Source organism: Balaenoptera physalus, assembly GCF_965194825.1.
Source record: "Balaenoptera physalus genome assembly, chromosome: 2".
NCBI lineage: Eukaryota > Metazoa > Chordata > Mammalia > Artiodactyla > Balaenopteridae > Balaenoptera > Balaenoptera physalus.
The window spans coordinates 172,790,141-172,816,809 of record NC_138883.1 but is presented as its reverse complement, the minus strand read 5'-3'; the positions used below and the strand labels follow the sequence as shown (position 1 = coordinate 172,816,809).

General features: G+C 42.4%; 2 protein-coding genes across 4 annotated transcripts in view; one reads left to right on the top strand and one right to left on the bottom strand.

The window, feature by feature from the left end:
• Positions 1-9,064, bottom strand: part of LOC309656400 (heat shock 70 kDa protein 14) — a 39,642-nt gene extending 30,578 nt beyond the window's left edge. The window contains exons 1-4 of one of the 3 annotated variants that reach the window (XM_082452870.1): positions 7,583-7,638; positions 7,425-7,507; positions 4,597-5,324; positions 809-4,087 (exon numbers count right to left, since the gene is read on the bottom strand). In XM_082452870.1, coding sequence (XP_082308996.1) covers positions 3,564-4,087; positions 4,597-5,158 — 1,086 coding nt within the window. In that variant the 5' untranslated portion in view covers positions 5,159-5,324; positions 7,425-7,507; positions 7,583-7,638 and the 3' untranslated portion in view covers positions 809-3,563. Of the gene's footprint in view, positions 1-808; positions 4,088-4,596; positions 5,325-7,424; positions 7,508-7,582; positions 7,664-8,889 lie in introns of those variants that run through there. The other 2 variants (XM_082452871.1, XM_082452869.1) reach the window with 2 other exon arrangements.
• A 161-nt stretch (positions 9,065-9,225) lies between these two features.
• On the top strand, positions 9,226-26,132 carry CDNF (cerebral dopamine neurotrophic factor). Its single transcript, XM_082452962.1, has 4 exons — positions 9,226-9,549; positions 19,848-19,975; positions 21,045-21,186; positions 25,188-26,132. Exons 1-4 carry the CDS (start codon positions 9,435-9,437, stop codon positions 25,364-25,366), a joined length of 564 nt encoding a protein of 187 aa, XP_082309088.1. The 5' UTR covers positions 9,226-9,434; the 3' UTR covers positions 25,367-26,132.
• The last annotated feature ends 537 nt before the right edge of the window (positions 26,133-26,669 follow it).

Sequence of the window (26,669 nt, the reverse complement as noted above, 5' to 3'; positions counted from 1 at the left end):
AGACTGCCTCGCGGTGAGATGCTAAATGACTAAGGTATTTTGCCATGAGCAGGGATAGGAGTCTGATCTTTGGCTTAATTTCATCTAGAAACGAAGATGAGGTAGACCCTTTCACTAAATCCTTCTTGCAAGGGCCAGTGGCTATTCTGTCCAGAGACCAGTCTTAACTGTTTAGTAAGAGCAGGTGAAAATTAACACTGACTAATTGCTGAAGGGTTACTGAACATCTGAGGACCCTAATCTGGTAAACAAGGGGAAAATGCCCAAAGTCACATGGCTAATTAATAGAACAACTAGCTGGAATCCAGATCTTTAATGCAAAGTTTAATATTCTTTCCACTAGCCTTCCCCCACCCCCGCCCCTTTTCTAAACCCAGTATTTATACTAGCTCCTGGAAAAATATTTTAAGGGTAAGAAAAAAAAGATTAAGTGTGCCCACAGTAATTTTTTTTTCCTACCAATACTGTAATTTTGGCATGACACTTAAGTGGTTCTGTTTCCTTTAGAACAGAATTTAAGTCAACCAGGATAATTTCACCAAATAGCTATCCATCACTCAGACAAGGTAACTTGCCAGAAAAGGATATTTTAATGGAATTTATAGAACTTTTAGAAATGGAAAATTCTTTCTCGATTGCCATGCAGAGAGGGCCTCGCTCAGGTGAGGCCAGAAGCACACGTAGCTCTGAGGGCCAGAGAGAGGCCAGACCCTGGAGGTTAGCCAGCGGAGAAGCAGAAAGCAGAGAATGGAGGTGACGACAAATGATCACGGTAGCGCCAGAAAGTAGTGGACTGACCACAGCCAGGTACAGATGACAACTTTATTTGTCCACACCAGGATTGAGTTACTGAACAGAGACAGAGGGTGGTGGCAGGTTGGCATACACAGCACCATTTACGTCGAGGGCTTCAGGAGGCAGGCAGAGCATCACTCCTACCATGGTACCAGGGCCTTCATCCTCTTCCTCCTCCTCCCTCCTGAAGGGCCCTGCCCCACACTCACCAGCACTCACGTACTACCAGGCTTCTTCCCCCCACTCTCCCAGTACAGAGCCCAGCAGGTCTGGAAACGTCTGTCTTTACATTCATCCGCCCACTGGGCCCTCACACAGCTCCTGCGAGGTAGCTGGGATGGCCCCCCACTGGAGAGGTGAGGGGCCTGAGGTACAGAATGGTCAAGTGACCTGCCTGCAGGCTGACAGGGAGTCATGGCTGGGCCTGTTTCTCTACAGCCTCCCCTTATTACGACTTCCCTCCTCTTCACAAGATTTGGCCCGTTTTCTCTGTTTTTAAAGATTTTCCCCTTTAGTTTTATTCCTAACCTTAAAGTTACTCTGCCCATTAGATCTGCACACTACCACCTCCCAAGTTCACCTTGACTTCTGTTCTTTATCTCAAATAAATCCCTGCCTGTGTACTTTGCTACCATTAATAGATTAATATAGTACAGGCCTAACTCTTTCAAGTACTTCCTTGTTTTTCCAGAAAGTCTACCTATCTACAGTAGTGTTATCCAGTTGTAACTGACATGGACCCCTCCATGTAAGGGCCTAAAACAACTGAGAAAAAAAAATTATGTATCTCCATTTCCGTGCCTTAAACATATGCTCCTTTACAGCACGGAATCTGTGTCTGGGTGTGGTGCTTACAGAAGTTCACAAGTACATTCATAAATATTAATGCCATAGAATGCTTCCTTAAAACACAATTGTTACCAGAATTTCACATACATTAACACGCTGCTCTGACTGAAAATATCGCAATCAGAATTTCACTTTGCCTTTTGTTATGCTATTCATCTAATTTTTTAGAACTGGAAGGTACGAGAAACGTCACCTAGTACAAACCTCTCATTTTAGAGATCAACCGAGGCACAAAAAGGGCAAGTGATCTGCTCAGTGTAACAAAGTGTGGCAGCATTAGAATCTGGGGGGTCTGGCTAGATTCCAGTGTGTTCTACCTCGCGCTGCTTCCTACAGAATGGCCCATTCCCCAGAGAAACCTGCCATCTATTCCTGCTCCCTGTATGTTCCCGCTGTGGTCTGGACCATTTCTCCACCTATTGCTATTTCCAGCGTTTAGGTAAGCAACCAAGCTGGCAAAATAGAAAATAAAACCTCTCCCAACATGCCTGCACTTTTTTTCCAGCCTCTTGATTAGAGGAAAGCTCTTTACGTTCTAAGTCTCCTTTTTGTACTTTCTGAAAGTACTAAATAACCACTAAGAGCTTTAAGTTAGGTTAACGATGGCCAGTAATGGCTTCCCTTCTACAGTAAATTGGAAGCATGGCTCAACACCATCATATCTCCTCTAGGAAGTGTATGTGTTTTGGAGGGAAAAGGGGATGGATTTGTGGAGGGCTGGTGCTTAAAAAGAGTTAGCTATTGCAGGCCGTCCTTATGCACACCACCCAACTGTTCCCAAAGCTGTTCTATTCCATCATATGCCATTAATGAGGTGAACTTTTGTCTATAACGTGTGAGAAAAAGTGACTTTGGAAAGTTCCCTAAAAGAAAAGTTTTCTAGGGCTTGCCTTCTATAACATACTAGACAGAAAAAAGGCTAACAGAGAAGAACAAAATTAGCTAAAAGCATTTGGGAAACTGATATCATCTGAATTGTTTCCACGAGGTCCAAATGGCAAACCAATGCTAAAGATATATAATTATGCATAATCAAGGAACCTAAAAAATATGGAATGCAAAGAATCTACTTACATGTAATATTTTATAAGACAGCCAATTTCTCATTATATCAAAGATTATCAATATGAACCAAAACGCACGATTGTGGCTCCCTGTCAGTTGTGAATTATATCCATAGTGGTAAGAGACTGAGGACTAGTAAAATGGAGGGAAAGATGGTTTGACTATTGAGTGTGTGCCAGTCGGTATGTCACAGACACAGCAGTGAAAATATGAGATAAAGGTACCAATATGTGTTGTGTCTATATTAGCCTCATGAGCTAGAGAGATTTAAAGAAGTGAAGATTGTAAACTCCAGGAAGCAGTCAAGTTAAACTAGTAGATTCAAGCAATGAGGGCTTGGTATACAGCCCCAATTCTACATCTTGTCAGCTACTGTGCCTCCTCCTAGCCTGACCTCAGCCAAGGTCATATGCTTTAATAACTTACATGTGTATAGTGCTTTTAAACTTTTAAACCCTTTCACATCTATTTAAGCCATCTGATCCTCACAACAACCCTGTGAGGTAGGCAAGCTGCCCCCTTTTAACAGCCGAGGAAACTGGTGTTGAGAGGTAAACTAAGTTGTCGCGCATCAGTGGTGAAGCCAGGGCTAACTAGCTCTCTGGACTTGGCCGCTTCCGTTGTCTACTAGGCCACCTCTCACGTTTCTGAAAGGCCTTTCAAGTAGTGGAGACGCTTGGGAGAAGCAAGTATTCTACCCTTGAATATTCTAGCATTCCTACCCTTCTGCACATTAATGGTCCATCCACTCTTTTTTTTTCTGAGGACACGGAAAAGGAGGCAGGCTACCAGAAGGCAGCCGTTGGACCCGGGCCTCTGCCAGAGTAGGACATACACCCTTGTGTGATCAGCTCCTAACTTTTGGTGTTTGAAATTAACCTCTGAAGCAACTTTTCAAGCCCCAGCTGGAAAGCGCCGGTCGCCTCTTCCACCGCTGTGGCCAAGCGTCTGACGGCGACCACCGCATCCCTGCGCAGCTCGTTGGCAGCGTCCTGCTGAGCGCTGGCCTCCTCGCCGATGGCAATCAGCCGGTCCAATTTTTCCTCCTCCCGCTTTGAAAGTTCTCGTGCCAATCTCCTGTTTTCTGCCAACTCGGCTGCGATAGTCCTGGCCACGGACCGCCTTCTTCGCCTTGCCCACCTGGGAGGGGGCTCACTGGTCAAAGGCCCATCCCCACCAGAAACCAAAGGAACTCTGGAGGAGGAGACCGGAGGCTGCTGTGCCGAGGCCACCCCGGGAGTGTTTCGGACGGAGCTGGTGCAGGGGCTGGGCTCACCGGACACGCCCAGTCTGGTCACGGGGCTGCTCTGACAGGGAGCAGCTGCACCTCTGAAAAGGTGGTGGGAGCTGCTGTAGCTGGGGGTCCCTTGAGAGCACCCTGAAAAACAAAGCAACAATGTTGCAGAGATTACATTCCTGCTAGGGGAATGCTTGGAGCCAGCAGCAGAGCTGAGGAACAGCGACAAAGCTTCGGTATTCCCAGCAAGGCCTCTTTCCGCAAGGGATGGGGAAGAAGTCACTTCCGTATCTGGACATTTTGTTCTGTTGCAATCATACATCCAAAACCTCTCCCCTCGCCTTCCTGAGCCCCTTTCCACATAGCTATCCAACCTACTCTACAGCCACAAATTCCTAAGTCCCCATTATTAACAATGCCAAAACTAGTTTGCTTCTAAGGAGTACTTCTAGGTTTAAAGGAGTTCTAATATCTTACATACCTAGGGTCATACCTCTTAAAAACCTGAAGCCCTTTATCTTACCACTAGATTTAAAAAAGAGGGCAGGGGGCAGAAACAGGGACGATGCTGACGAGGTCACCATCCAAACATATAACGGTTAGAACCAGGTGACCCTGGGACCCTGATCCTTCACACGCTGGGGAGTTACCTGCACCCGAGGATGCATCCCAGGAGTCCTCAAGGTCACTGGTTTCTCGCATCTGGTCACTGATCCTCAGTTGACAATCCTCATCTGATTCCTTAACTGTTTTCAAGGTGGGCTGGTGATCTGCTGCCCGAGTCCTTTCTGCTCCCAGAACGCTGGCTCCCTCTTCCCCGGGGGTGTCGGGGGCTGCTACGCTCTGATCACAGTGCTGGGCCCACGCAGCCTCCTCCGTTAAGTTGTCTGCGTCAGTCACTATCTGATTGCGGAGAAGCTGATCCAACGTATCATAAAAGGGACAGTGTGGTGGATCACCCATACTTGTGGCGTGGGCCACATAGGCCTTTAAATATAATGCCTTCAGGACCTTGAACTTGGAGCGGCACTGACGCTCGGTGCGGCGGAAGCCTTCCTGCTGCATCCGCTTAGACACAGCCTGGTAGACGTCTGCATTGTGATGCACGGTCTGGAGGCGCTGAATATACTCTGCCTCACCTAGTATGGAGAGAAGCGTCCGTGTCTCCTGTCTGGACCACCGGATGCCTGCGCTGCTACTGGAAGTGGCCATAGCGGACTGGGAAGGAAGGCTAGCTGGAGGAGGCTCCTGGGCAGCAAGGTGCCGATCTGAAGGTGTGGGGAGGCTCTGTGTGCTCAGGTCTATCTCCAGGAGCCAGCTGATTCTTCCCTCTCAGGGCTAATTGCTGAGAAGCCAGGTCCGAGGACCGCATTTCTGGCTGGAAGGCCACAGGGGAATGAAAGTTACAGGGATGGGTAAGGATAATTGTGGCAGCAAGTTAAGCGGTGCTACCTGTAAGTAGGCTGCAAAGAGGCAGGAACACCAGCACTGAGAAAGCCCAACTTTGGGAGTTCGCTCAGGATGGGTAATGGATCAAGGGCTAAAAAGGGCCTTACTGGCTTGGTAACAAGGGGACTGGCTCCTCCACAAAGGGCAGAATGCTTCCAAGGCTGAGACCTGGTACAACTGTGTATCTGTAAAAATCACCATTGTCTTCTAAGTAGACAGACCGAGGCGGAGAAATGCCTGGACCATGAGGCAGCTCATTCTGGAGAAGTCCTCGCAGGACCATGGGCAGGACCATGGCACAGCAATACATGTCTAAAGGGGCTCATTCCTTACTAACCTTGGCCTAAGTGGCATGCTGTGGCTATGTATTACCCAGCTGACTGTCACCATTGCACTCTTTTGTTAAAAGGTAACTTCCAGGGCCAGAAAAGCAAGCTGAAGTCGTCCTTGCTAATACAAAGCTTCTTGCATAATATGGCAGAAGACCTCCACATCTTTACTTCGACCACCTGCCCCAAAATAGCAGCAAAAAAACAAACAGGGCTACCAAGGGGATGGATCTGTGGAACTGCTCTGTATCTTGATTATATCAATGCCAGTACCTTGGTTGTGATACTGTAAGTACAGTTTTGCACGATGTTACCATTGGGAGAAAATGGTAAATCCAATAATACATTCCATCTCTCTGTATCATTTCTTCTAACAGTATGTAAATCTACCATTATCTCAAAAAAAAAAGTTTACTTAAAAAAAATACATTGTTGGCTGCTTACAGCGAGTGAATCTGGTTTCTACAACTCCCTGCTTTTTTCAGTCTATAATTTGAAAATTTTTGATACCAACTCAATTTATTTCCAATATGCTCAGTACTAAATTTTGTCAACAGATAAATGGATATGGGAATATATGTATCATCAGAGAATATTTGAATTCTCTCTGAAATACTACAAGTTTTGACGTAATGCATAAAGATCCTAAGGAAAAAAAATGAGTGTCAAGTTCAGTTTAACTAAACACAGGTAAAGGGATAGCAAAAAATATCTGTATGTATAAAAGAGATAAATTTTAAATTTAATCCATGATCCCCAAATCCTAAAATCAACACGAGGACATTTCTACCTAAATTCTTAACTGACGAAGTAGAACGGAAAGAACCTGGGGCTAACGGTTAGGCGTCCTGGACTGCAGTCCTTTCTAGTTTACCCCCTAACTAATTCAGGGATATCTAACTTCTGTGTGCCTTGATTTTCTCAACTAGAAATGGGGAGGGATAAAACCTGCCTGACAATCTTACAGGGATTTGAGAGGATTAAATAAAATAATAGATGTGAAAGCACTTTGAAAATTTAAAAACACTATTATCGAGTATTACAACTCCAGTGAAAATGAAAACCCCTAATTATCATGGTAATCTATAATTTGAGGAGGCAGAAGTCTGGGGAAGCAAGTCTCTTTAATATTTTAATTAAAGTTACAACAGTTGATTAACCTGATTCTTAAGACATTAATTAAGCTGTTTCCCCAATGCTTAAATTTGAAAGCCAACTGTTAAAGTTAGTTCCCAGAAAGTGTCACAAAAAGATCTGAGGAAGAAAATCAATAGCTTCTACATAAATATTTCACCAATTATAACAGATTCCACGAAATTCGACTACAGTGCAAAGAAATCTTCAAATTCGCACACAATCTCTCAAGTTCCCTCAGTTAAAAAAGTACTGTAAAAATGTGATAAGTCCAAATTCCCACCTCTGGATGACACAAATTATCAAAACTAAATGTATGTTGGCATCTATCAATACTAACAGATCTGAGAGCAAGAAACAAATGTCTGCGTGAATCCCATCCTTGAGAAGACTCAGCAGAAGATAATATCAGAAGATAACAGCCTCCTGGAGTATTCTGTGAAATGACCCAGCCATAAAAAACAATGAAAAAACACACTGGCATTTCTAGTTTCATTTCACGTTATACTCAGAATGTATAAGCACATTTTTATTACCATGGGTAAAAGTACTATTTTATTCCATACCTTCTGCCAAGGATCTGCTTTACTTTCATTACTGTATTTGAAATATTCCTTATTCTACTTTGTTTTGCTGCCAATCCAACAACCTGAAAAACAGCAATATATTACAACGCGCATCATTTTTTCCTTATTTCAAAGTTCAAAAAGGAGGGGAACAGTACCTCTTCATTTTCTGAGTAAGCAACAACAGCTGGAGTGACTCTGTCCCCTGCATCATTGGCGACCACATCAGCCCGGCCATCCTGGAGAAAAATACGCAAGTGTATTAGTTCTTTCGGGATGAAATATACAGTCTCTTTAGATATATTCAGACATGGGTGGGCCAGCGTTACTCTGACATATATATGGAGAGAAAAACGGCTTTATCATTATTTTAAACACGTAGATTTAACTGTCCTTATCAATTTCCTAGATTTTAATTAAGACCAGAATTCCATGAAGAACTACCTCATTTTTTTCAGTCTGCTCTGCATAGCGGGTAACAGAACAGACATAATAACAACCTATCTATGTACAGTAACAAGCCTTACTACGTTAAACTTCCTACTCGTCTTCCTTTCCCTATAGATGCATCTTCCTTCCCTTTCTCTCCATATGATGAAGTGGCATTAATCCCTTTGGCTTTTCCTTACAAATCATTTGACATTTAAACGTGAGACTAGGATCAGGGCTGTCCCTCATTATTGTTCCTTCCACCTGCCCATTGATGACAGGAAGCCCCTAACTCCTAGTCAGGCTCTCTCATTTCCAGAAAGGACAACTGAGTAGAGCACACACCATCATCTGGCTTCACACGCTTCGCGGGATCAACACCTCCAGTTCCAGAACGCGGCCACGCCGCCCTTTCTTGGCCAACGTCCAGAAACCTCCGGGTACCACACGTTCAGGTCCCCCCTCGGGGCCTTCTGCGCCCGCCATGTCCCGGGTCCGCCCCAGCTCGGGGCCTCCTGCGCCTGCGATGTCCCGGGTCCGCCCCCCTCGGGGCCTCTTGCGCCCTCAAAGTCCCGGGTCCGCCCCCGCTCGGGGGTTCCTGCGCCCGCGATGTCCCGGGTCCAACCCCCCTCGGGGCCTCCTGCGCCCGCGAGGTCCCGGGTCCGCCCCCCCTCGGGGCCACCTGCGCCCTCGACGTCCCGGGCCCGCCCCCCCTCGGGGCCTCCAGCGCCCGCGAGGTCCCGGCTCCGCACCCCCTCGGGGCCTCCTGCGCCCGCGAGGTCCCGGCTCCGCACCCCCTCGGGGCCTCCTGCGCCCGCGAGGTCCCGGGTCCGCAGCGACCTTTCTTGAGGAGCCGCGGGGGACGAAGCAGGGTCCGCCCAGCTCTCAGCCCCGAAACTTCCCCACAGAATCACCTCTCCGCGCGCGACGTCCCCAGGCCGGCGACACGCCGTTCACAGCCCCGCAGTAGACCAAAGGACTTGGCCTCGCACCCAGAGAACTTGGTACGCGCAGCCCAGGTCCCCGAGTCCCTCACCTTATAGACGGCCACACAGGCTGATGTGCAGCCTAGGTGAACCCCGATGGCCGCCATGAGGCGGCAGAGACGGCGGCAGCAGTAACGAGCGGTCGCCCCCGCCGCAAGAGCGCCAGGCCGCGGTACAGCCCCATCAGGCACCGCGGAGACTTCACGTTCTCGCCCGCCCACTGCGTCCGGTCCCTCCGCCGCGGCCTCCCGCGTCCCTGCCAATCAGCGTGAAGGTCCCGCCTTTCCTCTCCAGCAGTCAGCGAATAGCTTTACTGCGTCTCTCCCCGCCCCGCTGGGACGGCACCGCGTGAGCGAGAGTGCGCACGCGCAGGTCGCGGAGGGAAAGGAAGCGGCTGCTTCGCTCCGCCCGCTTCCATGCCCTTTTCTTGAGAGCCAATGGAAACTCACGGTTGAGTTGCATCATGTGTCCCAGCAACTCCAGGCAGATTTTTTTCCAAACCCGGCTCTGCGCTCCTGCGTCCTGGAGCAGCCCCGGGCGATAGCAGCGCGGCGGTTCATTTCGCAGGTGGCGAGGCGTTTGGAGCTGGCTCAGCATGTGGTGCGGGAGCCCAGCCGCAGTGGTGGCCTTTTGCGCCGGGCTTTGGGTCTCTAACCCGGGGCGGGCGCAGGGCCAGGAGGCCGGGGGGCGGCTGGGCGCCGACTGTGAAGGTGAGCGGTGTGAGACCTGCTTGCATGGCGGTGACACCGCGTCGCAGTGCAGCTGTTGTCGGCTTTGGCTTCTCCCGGGCCTGTCTATAAATAGCATTTCACTCAGGAAATACGGGCCTTGGCCGTGGTTTCCGATCGCCTTCGCCCAAGCCTAGGCAAAAAGTTCGAGCCGGGCCCAGTGACACGTTCAGGCCGCGTTCTTGGTCTTGCTCGATTAAACTGCCTCAAAGCTGGTGGGTTTGCATTTGGATTCGATTTTGTGCAAACGCACCTAGATGCAGACGACCCTGGCTCCAAAATGATTCTGCTGCCCTAACCGGCGAGACTTGCCTTTCCTTGCACAGAAGCCTTTCAAGTTCAAATTAGTTTATAATTCCCCAAAGAACAAAACATGACAAATTGTCTGTAATTGAGTTGAAATGGCTTAAATCAGAGCACATAACTAACATTTGTTAGAACTTTACAGGGAAAAGTTTCATTACAAAGGAGTACCTTAACTCCTTAGAAAGAGGAGGAATACAAAAAAACGATTCCTTTTCTGTTCACAGTATCTCAGCTGTGGACTTGCACTCAGAACAGGTGGGTCTACATCCCACCCAGCCTTCTGGCTCTGAGGCCACTGTACCCGGTTCTGGCAAAATCAACGTGATAATACCTACCGCAGAGGGCTGGTAACGAGGTCAAAGGAGATAATTAGCTGTGCTACCTCCTTCCTCCTGGACTACTGTAGCACTTACCTCCGAGTTTCATTCATTGAAATAATTAGCTTACATGTATATCCGCTTCACCCTTCCCTGAGCTTTCGAATCTATTCTTACATAACAGGAAATGGTAGGTTCACAATATACGTTTAATGAATGGGTGAGTATAGACTGTAATATAACTGAATAAAGACTTCACAATTGGAGTCCAGTTTTCTATCAGCCCTGCAATAATTAAACTTTTCTCCAGAAATTTAAAATACCTACATGATGTTATTGTCAAACTTCAGATATAGATATTTGTTCAGCCAAGTTATAATTTTCAGTTAAAGATCCCTTATAACTGGGTACTATACGTTTAAAGCAGAATTTGTGAGGCATAAACAGTTGACTGGCTTAATCATCACTAATTTAATTGCTGGAGCTTCTACTTAAAAACATTTCAGAAGAGCCAGAGCATCTGGATTAATTGTGAAGCTTCTAACGTCTTTCTTGAATTTATTACAGCATATTGTGATTATTAACTTGCATGTCTGAGTAACCTGGGTGTATATTTCCTTTTGTTAACACTGTAGAATCACAACGAAGGAAATACTGGTTTTAGAACAAAAAGAAATAAGAGTCTAGATCTGGCTCTGTTTCTGCTTATGAGTCTTTGTCATTAGCCAATTAATTTTCCCTCAATGTATAAGATTAAGAGTCTATACATACTGTAGGGCAAATTTCCATTCTTATCTTGACTACTCTGTGGCATGGGACACCAATGACTTCTTTTATCAGTAAAAAACTGATAGTCCATGAACCACCTGGGACCTATTAATGTATTTTATTAAGTTCACAAAGTATTTTGAAAAAAACATCTAAATTAATTGGCTATATTTTAAACTTGGGAGATGTCATTTTAAAAAGTTCAGATTTCTGGCTTATCTTGAAAACCAGGTGACCAGTCAAGACTAGCCCATATGTCCATATAGTGGGAACTGATGGTGGCTGCTCTTTTTAGAAAGGACATGTGTTCTTTAGGTTTTTGTTTTTGTTTTTCCTAGACTTGGATTGCTTTACCCATTCATTTTACTTGCCTGGGCCCTGTGAATATTCAAGTTTCTGACTGCTTTAGGTCATGTGAAGCTTACTGAAAAAAAAAAATGTAAACGTTTCTGAATTTATTTAAAAGGATTGTATTATGGGGCTATTAAATTTTTTTTTTACTTTGAAATAATTATACATTCATTTATGGGACTAATTTTAATAAACAAAACCCTATGACATAAATAAAAAGCCTATGGTTATCTGGTTATAGCAATAAATGCATGCCAGGATCCTTAAATTACTAATTTGTTAGGTGATTTATAGTGAGATTAATCTCACAAGCCTCTTAAATAGCCTCATCCACCAGAGGGCAGACAGCAGAAGCAAGAAGAACTACAATCCTACAGCCTGTGGAATGAAAACCACATTCACAGAAAGATAGACGAAATGAAAAGGCAGAGGGCTATGTACCAGATGAAGGAACAAGATAAAACCCCAGAAAAACAGCTAAATGAAGTGGAGATAGGCAACCTTCCATAAAAAGAATTCAAAATAATGATAGTTTAGATGATCTAGGACCTCAGAAAACGAATGGAGGCAAAGATCGAGAAGATGCAAGAAATGTTTAACAAAGACCTAGAAGAATTAAAGAACAAGCAAACAGAGATGAACAATACAATAATTGAAATGAAAAATACACGAGAAGCAATCAATAGCAGAATAACTGAGGCAGAAGAACAGATAAGTGACCTGGAAGACAGAATGGTGGAATTCACTGCCGCTGAACAGAATAAAGAAAAAAGAATGAAAAGAAATGAAGAGACCTCTGGGACAACATTAAACAACATTCACGTTATAGGAGTCCCAGAAGGAGAAGAGAGAGAGAAAGGACCTGAGAAAATATGTGAAGAGATTATAGTGAGATTAGTCTCTTCATGTAAGCCCAAGGAATAAATTTCCATTCTTACTGTGACTTCTCTGTGGCATGGGACACCACTGATTTCTTTCTTTTTCAGAAAATTCTTCTCTTGATGGCTATGATACTACTTTTCCCTGCCTTTGCTTCCCATCTCTGTGCCCACTTGTTCATAGTATCTTTGTAGGCTTCTAATTCTTTAGCCATGGCTTCAATATTAGAATATCTATAGTCTGATTAATCCCAGATGTTTATATCCACCCCATCTCCTTTTCAGAGTCTCAGACCTTGCATCCCATTGATGACTAAACATACCTACTTAGATACCTTATACCTCAAACTCAACAGAGTCACAAACCAAAGTCATCGTCTCCTTCCCTTCTCAGTCCCCCAAACCTGTTATACTTATGGCATCAGTACATAACTCGCCCACTAGACTAGACTTCTGTCTCTCTCTGATGCCCTAAACCCATCAAACACTGGGTCCATTGATTCTACCTTCTGGCTGACTCTGCTCCTTTCTCCTTCCCCGACTCCAGTGCCTCATTACAGACCTTCACCATTTTCAACTGCCTTACTGTCACAACAGCATGCTTCCCATGGCAGGGCGATCATGTAATTCCCTCACTAAATATCTTTCAGTGGTCTCCCAATTTCCTCCAGGGAGTTGCCTCTCCTTTGTTCTCTCACAGTATCTAGTACATGTCTCATAGTGTTGAGAAATCGTTTTGGTCTCCTCCATGTGTGCATTCCTTGACAGTCAAGACCGTTTCTCTCACCACATCATCTCCAGTGGCTACCATGGTGCGGGGCATAAGGTAGGCACTCAATTCTGTTGAATACATGTATGCACATGTGCTGCAATAAAATATTATACAGCTTTTAGTGAGTCAAAAGTGTATCTTTCAAAGTACAAGTTAGAATTCCCAACACCCACCATCTAGGTAATGCATTGACAGAGCAAGAGTTAAGGTGTAGAAATCATCTGAAGGTGTATTGTGGGAGTAGAGAAAGAGCTTTGAGGCATCGGGACACAGGGTTTCTTTTTCAGGGAGAGGAGAATTACAGGTCGCCAGGAGGCTTTAACGATGGTTTATGCGTGGATCATTACAGCAGGTGTCTCCCTTGCATACTTGGTCTTTTGCTAATTAAACTTAGCAAAATACATGTTGGCAAATGTCTCGTTTTCCTCATTGTATCAGTAGCATTTCACACAGCTGATCAGTCAGCCCCTTTTTAACACTTTCTTTGCTTGTCTTCTGGGACACCCTCACTCTTTGTTCTCATCCTCCCTTACTGGCTGCTCCTTTCAGTCTTTTTCTGGTTCTTTCCATCTTTCCAATTTCTAAACAATGGAGTTTCACAAGACTGAGACCTGGGATCTCTCCCTTTTGTGTGGTCTCATCCCACAAAGATCATTTTAATGTTGATGAATTACAAATTTAGCATTTGTCCTAGAACTCACCCCTGAACTCCAGATTTATATACTCAGCAGCTCCTTACTGTTTGCGGTGTCAGACATTATATTAGGGGTCTCCAGAGGAACAGACCAATAGGATACATACATACATACATACACACACACATACATACATACATCCAGATAGATTTATTATAAGGAATTGGCTCTCCTGATTATGGAGGCTGAGATGTCTAAAATTTGCAGTGTGGGCCAACAGGCTGGGGGCCCAGGAGAGCCAATGGTGCAGAAGGCTGTCTGCTGGAGAATTCCCTCATGCTTTTTGGTTCTATTCATGCCAATCTTTTTTGTTCTATTCAGGCCTTCAACTGACTGGATGAGGCTTATCCACATTATGGAGGGCAATCTGTTTTACCCAGAGTTCACTGATTTAAATGTTAATCTCATTCAAAAACACCCTCCAAGTGGACACATAAAATTAATCGTCACAGTTGTCTAGAAGTATCTCAAAGTTCACATGTCAAGACTGAATTCCTGCTGGTCTCCACAAACTTGCTTCTCCTGCAGTCTTACCAGTTCAGCAAATGGCAACTCCACTCTTGCATTTTCTCAGGCCCAAATCCTTGGAGTCATTCTTGACTTCTGTCTGCGCCCACCGCCCCCCCACCCCCCGCCATGCCACATCCAATCCATTAGTAAATTCTTTTGGCTCTGCCTTCAAAATACATCCAGAATCCAACCATTCTCATCACCTCCAATGCTCCCACCCTGGTCCAAGATATGCAGCTATTTTAAGAACCTCCAAATGGTTATGCCTGCTTTCATTCTGGCTCCCCTGCAGTCTATTCTCCAAAGAACCTCCAGAGGCATAATTTAAAAGTAATGTCAGATCACTGCACCCTTCTACTCAAAACCTTTAACGGCATGCCTTCTCAGAGTAGGACCCAGAGCCCTTACCATGGCCTCAAAGCCCTAGATGACCTGCAGATGAGCTGCTGCTCATTTGACCTCATTTTCTACCATCCTCCCTCTTGGTCACTCTACTTCCCCCATGCTGGCTCCCTTATGGTTCTTGGACCTGCCAAGGACATGCCTATGCTGTTCTTCCCTCTGCCTGGAGAGTTCTTCCCAAGCACTCCACTTAAGCTGTTCTCCCACTTCCTTAAGGTTTATGCTCAAATACGACTTTATCTGAGAGACCTTCCCTGACCACCCCGTTTAGAATAGTACTGTTACCTTATACTATTACTCTATCCTCCTTACCAAATTTATGTTTCTTCACAGCCACAAGATACTTTTATTTATTCACCAGAATGTAATCCCTGAGAGTAAGAGCTTTGTTTTTCCAACAACCTATAGAATACTGTCCGGCACTTACTAATTGCTCAATAAATATTTGTTAAAACCACAACATGGCTATATTATATTTAGTGTTCTGTTCCTATTAAATAGCATTAGGAATGAATATGACTTCATGTTCTAAAAATAGACATTTCTGGTCGTCTAACTGAAAACAACTGAAAACACTGGATAAAATAAAAATGTGAAAATGTTAAGTGTAAGTTAGTAAGGCATACCCAGAGGCCAAAAACAATGTGAAAGTGGAAACCAAAAGAGGTAAAGGGACCCCTGAAGCTGGGATTTTTCTTGAGGGTATTTGCCACCCAGGCAATTTAAACTTAGATTTTCATGGCTGTAAAATAAGGAGAATGAATAAAATAAAGAGAATAATGACATAGCCCAGAACCTTCCCAAGTTAGGTGTGTAATACTGGATCCTCCCCCAATTAGTTTGGAACCCCAGAGAGCTAGACTTTCATTATAAAAGGTTACCTGGAAATAACCACAATTCTACCACCATTCTTTAGAGACTAAAAGAAATTGTAGTACTTGAACTTTTTACTGAATAAAAGGTAAAACAAAAATGTCTCCTGATCACTCATACTCACAAGCTACCACACATATGCACTGAAGCCCAAATTGACACAGCCAACCTGGGTGATCCAAAACATCTCAAACTGAGAATTTAGTTTAAAGGGATTTCAAGTAGGCATCAGCAAATGTTAATCTCACATAGGAATCCACCTTCAATCCAGTCCCACAAAATTCTAATAATTCCCACAAAGTTCTAAGAAAGCTCACATTAAGAAAAATCACAAACCCATGGGAAGAAGAGCACCATAAGTGACAGCCAGTTGAGACAAGAGACAGAAGAAGCATACCTGGACAGGCTTTAGGTTTTAGAATTATCAGGCACTGAATATAAAATATGTTTATTATATTTAAAGAAATAAAGGAAGGGGTTGAAAATATGAATAAAGGGCAGGAGGCTATTAAAAATGTCCAAACATATTTGGAAAAGAACCAAATAAACATGTACAAATAGAAATTAGTGAGATTAACCACAGACTAGACACAGCTGAGAAAAGAATTAGTGAGTTAGAAGATTGAAGAAATTGCCAAGAAGGAATCACTGAGCAATTAAGAGAATAAAAATATGAAACAGAGATAAAGGTACAATGCGGATCAAGAGAAAAATTCCCACATATGTTAATTGGACTTCCAGAAGGAGAAGAGAGAGTGTACGGGTGGAGCAAAAGAGATGATAGCTCATTTTTCCAAACGGATGAAAGTCATCAATCCACAGATTTGGAAGTCCAGTATATTCCAAACAGTATAAATAAAAATAATTCCACATCTAACCATATCAGAAGGAAATTGCAAAACACAAAAGGAGAAAAGAGAAAATCTTAAACACAGAGAAAGAAGACTGATGAACTTAAAGAGAATGGCAATTAGACTGTCGGGTGAGTCAACATTGAAAGGCCCAAAGCCACAGCTAGTAAATATTAAATAGTAAAGCCAGGATTTGGACCCAGAGAGTCTGGCTTCAGAGCCGAAGCACTGAATCCCTACCTATACTGCTTTCTGAGTGTGGAGTTGGGAACTAATTTATTTAAGGCAATATTAAAAATAAAATTGGAACAATGAAGTAATATACAAATTATTCAAGAGCTTCTGGTTATTCTTAAGTCTTAACTCATTATAACATGTATTTTATTCCTAGGTAGCAATTCTCCCCTAGTACTGGTACCAGCAAGACTAATCTGGTGTCTTTTTTTCCCTCCAAAATCAAGCTGGAGCAGATAATGTAGGACTGACTTCAGTTCTAGAAGGTGTGGATGGAACTGCTGAAAATAATGTTCCTAGCCCACTGATAATTTAATAATTCCACTAACTTGATTTTAAACTTTATTATTATCTTTTCCAAAAAGTTGTAGCTCTTTTCCTGCAGGTGGCGTTATTATATTTTTCAAGTACTAAGTTAAGTAGTAAATACTCAAGTTAAAAGACAAAGATTGTGAGGCTACATAAAAACATCCAACCAAATGCTTTTTACAAGAGATGGGTTTGGGCAAAAGAGTTAAATCTTTCTCTTCCACAGGAAAAAACTATAATAAATATCTAAGACTAAAAATAAAATTAGGAATTAGCCACACAAACATGTTATTTAAAATTTGTAAATACCAAAGGAATCAGCTAGAAGAGTTGAAAATGAAAGCTTTGAGTTTGGGGGAAATGGGGAAGGGGAGACAAGGGACACTATTTTTCAAACTGAACCTTTTATAACTCACTGGCTTTAAACTTGGTGTTGGGGGGAGGGACAGAGAGGGAGAGAGAAGAGACCTGGAAACCACAAGTATAAAAATTATTTTAGAGAGTTTTTCTTAAACAGGAGTGGAGAAGTGGGATGTGATGTTGAGAGAGGTTTTGTTGCTTTTAAGATATGAGAATTAACAGCATGTTAATGGGAACAAGACGGGAGAGAGGGGGCAGAGGTGCAGGAGCAGGGAGTTGATAGGATCTACTTTAGCAGGTGGAAGGGCTGTCACAGTTCATTCATAGAATTAAGGTAGACTGTGCTGGTACACGTGTTGTAGATGTGGTGGCAGGAGCAAGGGAGAGTTCTTTCCTGTTGCTTTTTTTTTCCCTCAGAGAAATAGGAAGCACCATCATCACTGAGGATGGGGTGGAGGTGTGACACAAGGTTTGAGAGAGCAGCTGCGCAATTGTCCTTTTGGGAGTGGGACAGAGTGAGAATGAGGTCAATGTAGTAGGATTGTTGGGAGCACTAATGGCTCACTGAAATGAGTGGTCATGAATTTACAGTGAGACCAGTGAGTACGGCTGTGCTATTTCCTCCAGCCACGTTCAGTGAGTATAGGTGCAAAGTTTTAACCAGGGTTAGGATTTTGCTGGGTGAGTCCAACAAGGGAGAGAGATGCAAGGGAGTTCAGTCTGTGTGCCAAGGAGTTATTATAATGTTGAACCATGGAATCTAAGCTGGGTGAGGAAGCAGGGTGAAATGGCGGCGGCATCAATGAATAGTATGACCTGGCGGGGTCAGGGAATTGTTTACCTTGGGGTGTTAGAGGATGTGAGCTGGAAAGATGGGAGATGATGACCAGACAATGGGATGTTTCCACTGAGATTATAGAGGTTATAGTCATTGGTAATGACTGGACCTGAGGGTATGACCATGATGATTTTTCATGTATTTTGGATATTAATCCTTCGTCAGTTATATAAGTTGTAAATATCTTCCTCCAGTTTGTGGCTTGTCTTATCATTTGCTTACGATTTCTTTTGCATTAAAAAACTGGTTAATTTTGATGTAATCAAATGTATGATCCGTGTTTTGGTCTCTTCTTTAAGAAATCCTTCTCTATCCTGATGCCATAAAGATGTTTTCCTAAGGTTTCTTCTAAAACTTTTGTAGTGTTGCTCTTCCCATATGTCTTTATTCACCTGGGATTCACGTCTCTGTGTAGCTTTGGATAGGTGTCTAAGTTTAACTTTTTCCATGGCAGGTGGTCCTAGTACCATTTATTGACTAGTCCATTTTCCCCCCACTGATTTTTAGCATCACTTCTGTACTATACCAAGCTCTTCTAGATTTGTGGATTTGTTTCTAGACTCACTAGTTTGTTCCATTGGTCTATTTCTGTGCCAGTCCCACAGTGTTTCAAATGCTATAGCTTTGAATTAGGTCTTGATATCCGATAAGCCAACTCCCCAAACTCCTTCTTCTTCAAGTATTTCTTGGCTTTCATTTGCTCTTGTTTTTTCATATGTATTTTTGGATCAGTTTATCAAATCTATAAAAAATCCTATTGAGATTTTCATTAGAAGAGCATTGAGTTTATTGATCTACTTAAAAATAATTATCATCCATAATATTGAATCTTCCCATCCATGAACATGGCTTACCTTCCCATTTCTTAGGTCTACTTTTAGGTCTTTTGATAAAGTTTTGTAATTTTTTTCCTTCAAAGTCTTGCTATACTATTAAATTTATTCCTGGTTACCCTAGAATTCGCCACTCTTCTTTATGCTATTTCCCTAAAATTCTTTCTAATATGAGGGCTGCTGTTTTCCAGCGTATGCTCTGGCCTCCATGTCCTTCTCTGATTGCTTGGGCACTTCTCCTTTGGGACAACAACGTGGGAAAGCAGCCTCCTTCTATTTCAGAGTACCCTAGTGGATAAGCATGTGGGCCCAGAGGGAGACCATCTGGGGTCAAACTCCCTCTACCACTTACTGGGCAAGCTCACTGGCCTCTCTCTGACTCAGGTTCTTCATGTGTAAAATGAGGATAGTAATGTACATCAGAGTTTTGTTCTGAGACTTGAATAAGTTCATCCACATAAAGTACTCCGAACAGTGCTAACAAATGGTAACTATGGTTGTTCTTATTGCCTGTGCCTCTTCTGAGTGTCATCTCTTCACTGACTCTGGACCCTGTGATTGAATATGATTGTTCAGACTGGGGTTCAAACTGGAACATGCAGGCAGATGCAGACTACCAAGGGGCTTCATTCAAGACACATGTTCTGTTTTTTCTCTATGCTTTAAACAAAGCTGTCCCAAGCATCATATCCCAGAGGAGGCAACATTTTCTTTTAGGGTTAGTGACATTTTGTGGGAAAGTTCTCATATTAAGTGGAACTTGGTTCCATAGATTGATGGATTGATTCAATAAGCTCATGTTATTCAAGGCCCAATACTAAGCTAAAAGCTACAGGCCTGAAACCATTCTTACTTAAAATATGAATTTAATTTGTCACAATGCGTTGAATATACTTACTTTTTTATTTGGTGGGAGAAACATATACATAGGTGTGGTAGTGGTGATATTGTACACAAATACATAATTTATTTGTTCCTTCTAGTGTGTCAAGAATTCTTGAACCGATTCTACAACTCCTTGATAGCCAGAGGAGTCAACTTTTCTCTGGACACCATAGAAAAAGAATTGATCAGCTTTTGCTTGGATGTCAAAGGAAAAGAAAACCGCCTGGTATGGTAAATCTTCACCTTTCATTTTCTCCCTGTGCTTGGAGAAAACTGCTAATCGTTTCATTTCTCATCTTGAATTTAATGTTCTCCTTCTTCGATGCTTGCCTCAAGCCTGCTCACTGCAGAAAGCGAGCAGAAATTGATCTTTCAGGGAAATGGAGTCAATGTATTTTCATCTAGAGTATGTCTCATTTCATTTGGCTTTTTGAAAAAACCATAGGCAACCAATTCCACAATTTCTTAAAGGAAATTATACAATTGAATTCCTAATGAGAATTTACTGTCCTGAGTTAAGAGTGGGTATACTTTCCACTTCTTATCAAGACAATTAGTGAAATCTATCAAAATATTTTTACATCATTATTTATGCATAATTAATGAAGTACTTTTATTATCTTGTAATGGTGTTTCCTGGGTATACACAAATGACCTGTTTCAATATACTGTTTTTACAGCACTAAAGACAATCTTGGGCCAATTCATTTTGCCTAAAATTGTCATGTTGAATTTGTCAGTTAAATTTTCCTCGTTGACTGTTCACCACTGACACACTGTAAAAGTCTCAGCATTTGTCTGCACCATTAAGTTTTATATTTTTAAATGTCAAATGCTTGTCAGGGAGCTTGAAAGGCAGTAGAACATGATGGAACAGGGCATGGACTCCAGAGCCAAAAGGCTAGATTTTTAAATTAATTTGGTCTTTTCTTCTTGCTAGTTGGGTGACCGCCAGTTGGCTTGGGTGTCAAATACTAGTACTTACGTCACAGGATTGTTATGAGAATTAAATACATCAATACCTTTAAAGCCCTGAGAGCAATGTGTCAGCACAGATAAAACATTTAGCAAGTGTTAGCTCTTATCAGTAGTCTTTAAGCATCATGTGAATTGCAGAGCACTTCTAATTAGGCTGATCATGGGAACGGAGTCATTTGTTTTCTGGTGTCTTAGCAGGGGTTAAATTTAAAAGCTGGGCCACAAAAACTAGGTTAACCTCTTCCTCACTTCTTGAAACTATACTGCTTGCTTTTTTTCAGTGTCTGGGTCCCTAAAGTCTCTTCATTCCCCTTCAGTGCTACTATCTAGGAGCAACAAAAGATGCGGCCACAAAGATCCTAAGTGAGGTCACTCGCCCAATGAGTGTGCACATGCCTGCAGTGAAGATTTGCGAGAAGCTGAAGAAGATGGACAGTCAGATCTGTGAGCTGAAATACGGTATAACGGAGTCAAATGTTTTTTTCCCCAAATGTCCAGCATATTGCCAATTCTCTAAACATAGGGCCAGTTTCTAAAAAGTCAGTGTTAGAAAGAAAGAAGTTCTACACTTGCTAATAGGGTGCTGGACTGCTGCGTGGTGCCTAGTGCCATCTGAACTTCTTTGGGGGAAGAGAAATGAATTCTGGCACAGTCCGCATTAGGTAAAACTGCCCACCCAAATGGCAAAGTTTAACCTCTTAAATCACTAAGGCGTTGTCAACTACATATGTCAAGGAAGAGTTCAAAATTTCAAGGGAGCAGCTACTCGTGGTGAATTAGCTCTTGGTAACCTATTAAGACAAAAGTTGCATCTATTCAAAGGTGATGTAAGGACTCTGAAGTTTTAAATAGGACTCTAAAGTTCTTCCTAGAGCTATCATTCTGCCAGCTTTAACTTTTAGGAAATAGGTCATTCACATCAAAGCAGGTTTTACCTGATGAAATAGCCTTATCAAGGGTGCCTAAAATAAACAGCCAGAAAAGGAAGATGTCCTATTTAAAACATTATCCTTGGCCTTATAAATTTTACATACATAGATCTATTCTTATACAGAGGATTTGTATCTGGGCCAGTCTTTTGGGTAGATTGATTAGGTATCATAGAAGGCTGGAGGGGGACTTCCCTGGTGGTCCAGTGGTTAAGACTCTGTGCTCCCAATGCAGGGGGCCAGGGTTCAATCCCTGGACAGGGAACTAGATCCCGCATGCCACAACTAAAGATCCCGCATGCTGAAAGGAAGATCCCGAGTGCCGCAACTAAGACCCGGCGCAGCCAAATAAATAAATAAGTAAATAAATAAAAGGCTGGGGGATTCCCCACTTAACCTATCCTAACACCTGTAATTCCACCAGTAGAAATCCATTTCTTTTGCTTATGTCATTGTTTTATGTTACATACCTGGCATAGTCTTTGTAAACTACCTAAGTAATTAGCACCCAACTCTGAATTATTTTAGTCTTATTTTCCAGCATAGCTATGTAATAAGCCTATGCACTATAGCTACACAGATGGCTTTAAATAGGTTTAAGGTCAGAAGATACCAAAGCCAAGCTGTTTCTCAAATGGCCAAGGGCAGGCCCTAACTTTCAGGGTGGTGATGAGGCAGATGTTTCTTTTTATTGGCTTCCAAGTAACGAAGTAGAGGCAGGAATCACTGAGTCCATATAAACGATAGCCCCCAAAGGGACAAAACTGTGCTGATTCTTCCATTCAACAAATTTCTTTTGAATAGCTTTTACTATGAGCAAGGGATCTTACTGGGCTCCTTGAATAATAGAAAAATTAATCAGATATTATTGAGAAGAAGAGAGTACTTATTAATGTTTTGGCAATGCTGGCCACTAGAGGCCCTTAGGGAGCCATGGACTAGATTTACTGTTGGTATTGACTTTTTCCCTGTAGTTTTAGGGAGTCATAGAGGATTTTCCCCTTTTAAAGTTAATGCCAAATGCCAAGTTCTCTAGAATAACCTGAAGAAACTACCAACACTTGCAAGAAAGTTTTTTTCCTTCAACCATTTATCTTGAATAGACCACTAGATCTAAATTCTTCCCAGCTTATGTTTGGCAGGAAAGTTGAGACTGAACAGGGGCCTTTGAGCTGTGGAGTATTAATAATTTGGGCTATAAAAGTTTCTACGCCTAAAGGTATTTTGTCATGTCAGGCAGGAAATTAACAGACAAGGTCAGTGTAGACTTGGATTATGTTTTCAATTAGGAAGGTGTTATTTGGTTTTTGACCTGGAAGAATGTTTTCGCTTGCTCTGTTTTTTATTTTTATTTATTTATTTATTTTTATAAATTTATTTTATTTATTTTATTTTTGGCTGCGTTGGGTCTTCATTGCTGCATGCGGGCTTTCTCTAGTTGCAGTGAGCGGGGCTACTCTTCGTTGCGGTGCGCGGACTTCTCTTGGCAGTGGCTTCTCTTGTTGTGGAGCACGGGGTCTAGGTGCGTGGGCTTCAGTAGTTATGGCACGCGGGCTCAGTAGTTGTGGCTCGCGGGCTCCAGAGCACAGGCTAAGTAGTTGTGGTGCATGGGCTTAGTTGCTCTGCGGCATGTGGGATCTTCCTGGACCAGGGCTCGAACCTGTGTCCCCTGCATTGGCAGGTGGATTCTTAACCACTGCGCCACCAGGGAAGCCCTTTGCTCTGTTTTTTAAAAGAATGGGAATCACTATTAAAAAATGTAAGGATTCTCTGGAGCAGAGTGTAGCTGACCCTCCAAATAAAAAAGCCTTTAAAATCCAACTTTTATTTATTTATTTCCAGCTTTACTGAGGTGTAATTGACATATAACAGTGTGTAAGTTTAAGGTGTACGATGCGTTGATTTGATATACCTCTATATTGCAATATGATTACCATGTTAGCTAACAGCTCCATCATATCACATAATTACCATTTCTTTTTTTGTGATGAGAATATTTAAGATCTACTCCTTAGCAGCTTTCAAATATGTAATACAGTATTCTTAACTATCATCACCATTTTGCTGTTCTTTCTCAGGATTGCTTTGTCAATTCAGGGTCCTTTGTCATTCCATACACATTTCAGGATTTTTTTTCTATCTCTGTAAGAAGTGCCACTGGCATTCTGGTAGGGATTGCATTGGTTCTGTAGATTGCTTTGGATGGTATGGACATTTTAACAATATGAATTCTTCCAAACCATAAACACAGGGTCTCTTTCCATTTGTTTGTGTCTTCTTCAGTTTCTTTCATCAAAGTCTTGTAGTTTTCTGTGTATAGATCTTTTACCTCCTGATTAAATTTATTCCTAAGTCTAAAATCCAACTTTTAACTTAGGGTACACTGACTGGAAGTTTTTGATAAATCACTTGACAACTATGTTAGGTTATTGAAAGGCTTTTAAATGCCATGTTCTACTATGTAGGGAAAAAAAGGAATGCTTCAAGAGGTCAAGCTGAAAAAGTCCTAGGCTGCCACTAATTGTTAAATAAGTCAACTTAAACGCTGTATCTGTGTTCAAGCACACCGCTGGTGGTGAGGAAGGGGGAAGGAGACTTTCCTTCGAAAGAGAAAAATTGCCCCTTTCTCACGGGGAAATCAGAATCACGAGTATATTATAGATGAGCTTAATTATTTTTCTACTTTGGGGCTTGGCAATAGAGAAGTAGCTGAGTTCTTGACATCCTTTGCAGATAATCTGTAAACAGGGAAACAATAGTCTCACTAGAGGAGTTAGATGTTGGTGACAGGTATTATTGGCAAGAATGCTAGGAGCCAGATTGGCTGGTACCGAGGCACCAGCGTTAGAGAGGCGGCTATACCCCAAAGGTCTGTAAATAAACCCTGTGATGATTTGGTAATCCCAGTAGGGATGGAGGGATCAGGTGAGTTTAAGCAGAGATCCAAAACAATTAAGGATCAGTGATAATGCTCCTAATTTTATTCACGTGTTTGGGTTTCTTTAAATTTGTATTTAAAAACTAATTTGTATTAGTGCTTTGTAATACGTGTGCTCATCTGCTTTACCACAGACATATCTCATATAAAAGCGAATCGTAACTTTCTAGCTAATAACAATCTATGGCTTTCAGTTGGCCACACACACAGGGCCATCCCAAGGTACCGCCTTTTATTGATTCCGTTCTTCTTACCTTAGGAGCAGCAATTAGGATGCGGTGCTATTTGTTTTATGAACGTTGGTCTTGAGAAGCCATGGAGTGGTAGCAAAGACTGCAAAGCTACACAGGCCCTGTTTTGAAGCGAGTATAATTCCATGGAAAGAAAGTCCAGCAGATCATGAGTTATCCCAATAGCTTTGCATATGATACATTTTTCTTAGGTATGTCCTGTTTTCCATAGACACTGGAACTGCTCCCCACTGTAAATCACAGGGTAGTCAGCACCAAGATAAGTAACACTATTTGCCTTTCTAAGTGTTTCATAGTTGGTTTTGTTTTTTAAAAATTGTGCTCTTCCTTTTTGTCATGAAGAAAAAAAATTGGATTTGGCATCAGTGGACCTGTCCAAGATGAGAGTAGCAGAGCTGAAACAGATACTGTACAGCTGGGGAGAAGAATGCAGGGCCTGTGCGGAAAAAACCGACTATGTGAATCTCATCAAAGAACTGGCACCCAAGTACACAGCGACGTACCCCAAAACAGAACTCTGACCCCCGGAAGCTGGTGCACCACTGATCGTAATTAGAGACAAAATGCCTCTCTAGGATATGGACGCGTTTGTTGAGAGGAACCAGGAATTGCAATGTGTGTGGTCTCAGACTTGTTTTGATATTACACCTCAGAATTGGTTACCTGGGTTTATAAGTAGAACTGCTAGTATTAGTGGTTTCTTAAATCTGCAGTGTACCAAAACCTACAAGTGCCTTTCTCATGATTTTCTTGTATGTGAATTGTCATTGCCTATCTCCTAAAATGGGGAAAAGTGAACCACTGAACAATCGGTGTAGTAAATTGATTCTAAGCAGGAAGAGTGCTCAGAGGCTCCTATCTGTGCACTAATTTTTAAAGAAATATGTTGGATTAGAGAAAGACAAATATCATATGATATCACTTATATGTGGAATCTAAAAAAAGGGTACAAATGAACTTATCTACAAAACAGAAATAGAGTCACAGACATAGAAAACAAACTTATAGTTACCAGGGGGTAAGTGGGGGGAGGGATAAATTGGGAGATTGGGATTGACATAAACACACTACTATGTATAAAATAGATAACTAATAAGGACCTACTGTATCGAACAGGGAGCTCTACTCAATACTCTGTAGTGACCTATATGGGAAAAGAATCTAAAAAAAAGAGTGGATACATGTATATGTATAACAGATTCACTTTGCTGTACACCTGAAAGTAACACAACATTGTAAATCAACTGTACTCCAATAAAAAAAAATGTTGGATTATGACAAAAGAAATGATGTTTAGCTTATCTAACTCCCAACTTCAACCCAAATGATAACCTGGCATAATCAAAAGTCTTTTAAAAAGTAAACTTTGTGTTTTTAACTGTAAATCACTCTACCTTCTAGCTCTCTTTGTTATCAGAAATAGGGGGGCAGGAAGCACTACTTGAAATTAGTGTTTCCCAGGGGAAGAAAACCTTTTTAAAACCTATTTAAACCTACTTAGAATAGATCAAGAATCCACACGAGTACAGCCAACGTTTTAGCGAATTGTATCCACACTCACACTGTTAACTGAACCAAGCTCAAAGTCATTTGCCCTTCTTCCTATCACACATTAGACAAGCTTTTGATAGAGGATTAAAGAATATTAAGAGCACCTGCGGACAACATGGAGCTTTATGATTCTTAATGCTATTTTATCAGCTTTAAATTGTAAAATCATTTTTGGTTCCATTTTCTGGCCACACAAGAATAAGAACCCCACTGTAGACATGACTGCCTCTCTGTGGCAGGTGGAGGTGGGGAATGAATGCAGGGCAGCTGGAG

Excerpts from the sequence above, each read along its gene's own strand:
- CDNF (XM_082452962.1), top strand. The coding sequence starts at position 9,435 with ATGTGGTGCGGGAGCCCAGCCGCAGTGGTGGCCTTTTGCGCCGGGCTT. Across the intron at positions 19,976-21,044 it reads AAGGAAAAGAAAACCGCCTG|TGCTACTATCTAGGAGCAAC; the intron begins GTATGGTAAATC and ends ATTCCCCTTCAG. Across the intron at positions 21,187-25,187 it reads GATCTGTGAGCTGAAATACG|AAAAAAAATTGGATTTGGCA; the intron begins GTATAACGGAGT and ends TTTGTCATGAAG.